The sequence below is a fragment of the Corvus brachyrhynchos genome, unplaced genomic scaffold, assembly GCF_000691975.1.
Source record: "Corvus brachyrhynchos isolate BGI_N302 unplaced genomic scaffold, ASM69197v1 scaffold115, whole genome shotgun sequence".
Lineage (NCBI taxonomy): Eukaryota > Metazoa > Chordata > Aves > Passeriformes > Corvidae > Corvus > Corvus brachyrhynchos.
In genome coordinates this window covers 7,809,174-7,815,404 of record NW_008239553.1, presented here as the reverse complement: position 1 = coordinate 7,815,404, position 6,231 = coordinate 7,809,174, and the positions used below count along the sequence as shown (strand labels likewise).

At 38.6% G+C, this 6,231-nt stretch overlaps 1 protein-coding gene across 4 annotated transcripts in view; it reads left to right on the top strand.

The window, feature by feature from the left end:
* LOC103620933 (transmembrane protein 263) overlaps positions 1-6,231 on the top strand; it is a 251,981-nt gene that overhangs the window by 45,883 nt on the left and 199,867 nt on the right. For 2 of the 4 annotated variants that reach the window (XM_017741912.1, XM_017741911.1), the window contains one exon: positions 3,422-3,512. In XM_017741912.1, the coding sequence (XP_017597401.1) occupies positions 3,443-3,512 (70 nt within the window). In that variant the 5' untranslated portion in view covers positions 3,422-3,442. Of the gene's footprint in view, positions 1-2,769; positions 2,868-3,421; positions 3,513-6,231 lie in introns of those variants that run through there. The other 2 variants (XM_008639678.2, XM_017741913.1) reach the window with 2 other exon arrangements.

The following is a 6,231-nucleotide window of genomic DNA, read 5'->3' as shown; positions in this document are numbered from 1 at the left end:
AGACTTTTCAAGAACTGCAACACTGACTAACATCCCATGTTCTGTTATCCCTTGTGTGAGCTGGGTAAAAGGAGAGAAGTGCTGGAAAGAGGGGGGGGGATTTACTTTAATTTTGTTTTGTTGTTTTCTCTTTACTTTTAATTCTGTTAGTAATAAAGCTCTTTCATTGTACTGCAACTGTTTAAGGTTTGTGCCTGCTTTGCTTTTCTCCTAATTCTTATCTCACAGAAGGAAAATAAGTAAATAATGAATATTTTGAATCAAAACCACTACATTTAATTGGTGTTTCCGCCCGGTTTCGAACTCAACCCGCTACAGTACCAAACTATGCACACTTACTCACTGGCCTCAGTGTAGACAGACATGCTGAAGTCTGATAAACTCTGATGTTTACCAGACTACTTTTAGAAGCTCCCTGTATCATAGGTGAATATATATAGTGGTAAGATGTCAGTGAGATAAGAACTGGAGTTATTCTGTAGAAAACATTTCTAACTTCATTTTAGGAACTAGGAAATCTCAAGATTTCAAGGTTTCTTGCAAAAAAATTCTTGAAAAACTTAAAATTGGTCATTACTTGACATGTCCATGCTTCAGTTTAGACTTTTCCTTTTTAACATCAAATTGAGAAAAAAATTGTAAATAGGATTTTTTGGGGAAGAATTCTCAAAACCACACAAGAAATGTATACCAAATACAGTTAAAATATGCTGTGTTATGATTAAGTGTTTCTGAGTAGTGGAAAAAAAATTCCTCAGAAATTCTGGTCATTTCTGTTAGATATTCAGAATGTTCTGTAGGAGTAGTAGTCTTGGATTGAGTATTCTTCTTCTGTAGTATTCCAGTAGCAAGTGTTAAAAGTTTTGAATTGGAGGGAAATAGGTGATGGCAAACAGTGTCTCAGCCGTGAACTTCGTGGTGTTCTGTAATGGGCCCTGTTTTTCTCACAGCTGGATTTGTTAATATTAGCTTAGGTACAAGGCTGACCTTCATCTAAGATAAATCTTTGTTTTGGAGTAAGTGTTGTCAGTGATAACCACCATACCGGAGTGTTGTATTGCTAGTGAACACCAAGCAGTGAGTAGTTCATGCATGAGGAAGGAAAAAACCATGGTGCCACCACTCACTTTTGATAGCATTTTGCATCCTCTCTGTGTTTATGTAGATGACAACAACTGTAACCCAAAGGAGCATCGCTTATCATGGGCTGTTGTTGGGAGGAGCTACTAAGCAGGTTTGTCTTGTAGGAAATTGAGAATACTGACTATTTTGAAGAAGGAAAGATAATGCTTTTCTTGCTGGCCTTTCCATAGTCTCTGGAAGTTGGATTGTCTCCTTGGGCAGCATATAGTTGGCATGTGCAGATGGCTTGTACTTATTTAAAAAAATTAAAATAATGTTGGTGTTGTAAACCAGAAAGTACAGGCACAGGATTCACATTCAGGACCCCTTCTAGTTTAGGAGTTCCGTAGCTGTGATTCAGAATGTTTCCAAGGCAAATATTTGTGCCTCATGTCCTACATGTCTAAATGTTTTATATGAAAAATAAATGTTCTAATCTGGTATACTGCTGTAGCCTCATCTTCCCTTTGTGTTTTCTCTCTGTGGCACTGATGGGTAGGAAAGAAGTGTAAATTCTTATATTGCCTGTGGTTGATGTAGAAACTTATTCAAGTATATACTTTATATTCAATTTGTTGGTCTTATACAGAATTGTTTACATGTTTTTAAAATCTGGATCACATTATTTAGTTGAACTGAGGAGATGGTTAAGTCTTGATGTTGATTACTGACTCCTGGGTTTAATGTTTTGGTTTTTTTTAATTGGACTAAGGCAACTTACTACTTCCCCATCTGTACCTTGTGGTAAATACTTTTTTCCCTTTCTGTGATAGTTACTACAGGGCATGACAATGTTTGAACTGTTCACTGACCAAAGCTGGGCAGTGTTGATACCAGGTGTTTTTAAGTGAGGAGAAAGAAGTAAATATCTTAGGTAAAACTTGCATAGTCATGGATGGCAGAAATCCGCATCATGGTCCTGGCACTGTCACAGTAGACCTGTACACTTCACCTGGGTGGTCTCTTTATTCCTGCTATAAAACATCTGAAAAGCTTTGTGGTACTTTTTGTTTTCATGTCCATTTTGTTGATAAAAAGGGGAATGAATGGAAATGTGAGATACTTGTACAAAGGATGGAAGTGTGTTACTCTTCATAATGTGCAAACTGAGGAAAGGGAGGAAGTAGCCAATGCTGTTGGGGGTAACCTCGCAGTCACATTTGGAAAGAATGAAAATGAATGCTGCAGCTTTAGGGCTATGAACCCCTTTTCTTCCTGAGTTCAAATAATAACATTTTGCAAGCTGTTGATGTACCAGCTGTATTTCTGTAACATTCCAGCTGTGTATGTTAATACACATTTTCAGATAGTTCAGACTACAAACCCAGTCATGTTTTCAAAGTGCAAAAAAAGCTTCATTTCCTAATGACTGCTAAGTCATTTCACTCTTTCGTTGTTTCACTCTTCACTGTACTAACATTGTAAAGAAAATCAGGGTTTTTTTTAAGGAGTCCTCTAGCTATGCCTAGTGTTTACTCTGCTGTTACTTAAAAAAAAAGGTAAGTTGGGGGGAAGCAGATGGTGGGGTTTTTTCCTGTGATAGTTTGAAACTGAAAAAGCAACTACATTTTTATAGCTCCACATGTCATGAAAATATTGTGTGTGTAAAGTGAGTTCAGCTGCAAATCTTTTAACTCTGTTTGTGTCCTTCCAGCAGTAACATTGCAGGCTCTTTACAGGATCATGAAGGCTGGAACATGGAAATGCAAAACCTGGGAGGGCAGTCCAGTAGTTTTTCAGGAATGGTTAGTTCGGCATATTACACTTGGACACACAAATGGATGTATTTGGCTTGTAGGGGAAAACTCTCTGGTCAATGGACCTGCATAGGTTATAAGATTGTAAACCAGTTTGCTTTGTTTTCTTTTGAAAAAAAGTGGCATTTCAGAATCAGTCTTGATAAGACAAAGATAAGTGTTTTTCCCTGAAAATTCCAGTTGATGGTGAATCTGTTGCTACCGTTGATAAATAGACATTTTAATTTATTATTGCATTATGTGTTTTGGAAATAATAATTTAGAAATTGTGCTTTACTGTTCATTTTCTGGTTTTCAGTCAATTAAGACCCTTGTAACTTTGTATGCCATCTTGAAAAGTCCTCTTTTTTTTTTTTTTTTTTTTACTTTCCCCTTTCTGTATTTTAACTACAGACAAATCTCCTAGCAGCTTTCTTTCTCATCAGCTAAAGTGAGCTCCTTGTGTCCTTACTGTCTGGCATATTCTCTAGTCCTCTACCCATTTTTGTGGTTCCTGTCTGAGCTTTCTCCAATTTATCCCCTCTTGCTGTTCTGTTCTGCAGGGCCCTAGCTTAGAAACACAGATGGTGGATGATGAAACTGAGACTACAAGTGAAGAATTGCCTCCTCATCTGCGGGAAGAGCCTCCCGAAGGTACAGTGCTTGCAGTCAATATAAACTCTTTGCAATAAATTGAGGAAAATGTTCTGGCCAAGAAGTCTGATTTATCTGTCTGATTTGAACCTATATCTGCCTGTTTTCTGAGAGGGATAAAGCTTTGTCAGAGCTGACAGTTTAGCCAACCTCCCAGCCAGAGGCTAGTGAGCCCCTAAGCCTTCTTTTGCATTCAAAAGAAGGCTTTACCCACTGAGGTGCAGACACAGTTCTGCATGCTCTTTAACAATATGGCTTCTGATTAAAATTGTCTTGCTTGATCATCCTGTCTGCAGGCTTAGGAAGAAAATACTTCCTCTACTGTCTTGTTTGTGATGTTCTGAGTCTTCGTTAGGGGAGACTTCCTAAGTAGTCATTTCTTGTCTCTTTACCTCTCTCTGCAGCATCCTGCTATGGAAATTGTCCCCAGCAGAGACTTGTCAAAGTTAGGTATTCTAGTGATTTTGTTTCTTTTCTCTGTCTCTCTTGGAAGCCAGTTTAGCCATCTGAGGAGAAGGCAATGAGATGCTCTCTGTCAGCAGGAGGCTCAAAAATGCCAATTTTAATTAAAAACCTTGTTTGCAATGACATGCCCTGGATTTATACAAGGAACAGATCTTTTCCCGCTGTGCAAAAGTCGCAGACATTGTACATACGCAACAAAATAGGTGTTGCTTTCTTTTGAATAGAAGCTGCTAACATTGCTGCAAGTGATGATCCATCCTGAGCTTTGTCTTCAGTTCAGTGGCTTTTAAGACACAATCACTCATAATCACTGTGGATGGCTTAAACAAGCCAGAGAGTGCTGAGATTCTTAGCAACTTACTGTTAAAGTACCATGACATGTCTCTGGGAAACATTAAATGTGCTTTATATTTTTCCTTTAAGAGAACAAGATGCTGATACAGCGTTTATACTGACAGCCATTCTGAAAGGGAATATGAACCAAGTGGATGGTTTTAGGAAGTTGCTACTCCCCTCGTTTCTTGTTGAGCATTCTGTTAAAGTTTTCGTATTAAGTTGTAATTTCTTCTGCCATTTCATATACTTTGTGTTGACAATTACAGTATATGGAGGTAAGTGAAAGGTAGGTTTCTTTTGCAACTCTTATGAAACCAGAAGGAAATAAATGTGGAGGATGTTGTGATTATTCTATATATTCATGGAGGATATAATATTAATATTCCCTCCCCTTCCTTTCTTTGTAAGTAATGCCAAGTCAGCATGTAATGACAGTTCGTTGTTGAAATAAGAATTCTGGTCACTAGCCTAAGATGATGATTACGTGAATCTGGAGACTATATCCTGGAATGTAAAACCTATCTTGTCTCATCAGTTTATCAGGAGTAGGCTTAGATTTTGGACCATGGCCTTGACTTGTGTAATCAGAAGGGTTTTTTTCTATGTGGCTCAGTATTTTTGCAAACTAACTTTTTTAATTGAATGTAAGTGCTTTTGCCTGCATCCCTGCTGGTTTGAATGACAGTGAAATACCAGTGTTAATATTCTACTTCTGTGACTTACTGGATGGTCCGGGGGAAGTATGTGGTCTGGATATACCCACTTTGCTGGTGTGAGGAAAAAGAACTCTAGCAGTTGAGCTGATTTGGTTAAGCAGTGATACAGTAGATAAAGTCTGAGCTCAGTATGTACCTTTTGAATTTACAATGATGTCAGGAGTAGCAAAATAGGAGGGATGCTGAGAGCACAACTGAAACTAGAGTCTGCTTGGGAGAAGAAGTGGAAAAATTTGTCCCAAATGAGAGCAATCCAGCTTATGCTGAATTTATAGCTGACTTTGGGTATTGGTGGAGTTGAGTAATAGAACTGTTGCTTAGAAGCTCATGTCTACCAACATAGACCAACCAGAATTACTATAAAGAACATGTAGTTGCAGGAATGATTGCAAATATCTCATGAAAGAAAAAGAACTCTGAAGTTCTTTGTCAAATACCGTTCAGAGTACTACTATCTTATCTTTGCTGCTCTTGAGATTTCTGGTTTCTTCTGATAGCACTTCCCTAGTTAAATCAAATGCTTTGCAATACATAACAGTATTGTTGTGACTGCTGCACTCCTGTTTCCTGGGATCTCTGAGTTGGAGACCATGTCTGCTTGCCTTCTGGTAATGAGTGCATAAGGGATGGAAGGCTCTCCAGAGTCTCTCTGTTTAGCACAATTCATTATTTCACCAGACTGCATCATAATAACTTCATTTCTTATCTTGCACAGCATATCTACTGCCCTTCTAAAAGGAGGGGAATTGGAAGCACTGTTCTATTGTAAATATTGCAGTAAAATAACAGTTCATGGCTTGTCATATTTCTAAACAGTGTGCTGCACCATGGCCTTCTACAAATAACGGGATGATTTTACATGTCCATCATGTGCATAACTAAATGGAGTAGGTGTATGTGTGGGTAACAACTGGTATGGAATAACAAACGTTGGTCCCAGGCGCAGTGTGGCAGCCTGGCGGCATTTGAGGCAAGAGAAATACCAAATGAGAGATAGCCAAGACAGAGGCTGGTATCTGTGTGTCTCTTTATTTTATCTGCCGTTAAATTTAACTTTTTTTTATATTTAAGTAGGTCAACAGAGCAAATGAGTTAGAAGTACAGCTCCTGCCGGATACCGTGCGTGGTATTAGATACCACAAAGGGCGTTTTGCTGTGTGCGGAGGATGCGCGCTTAGGGCAGCGCTGCTGCGCGGAGCCCG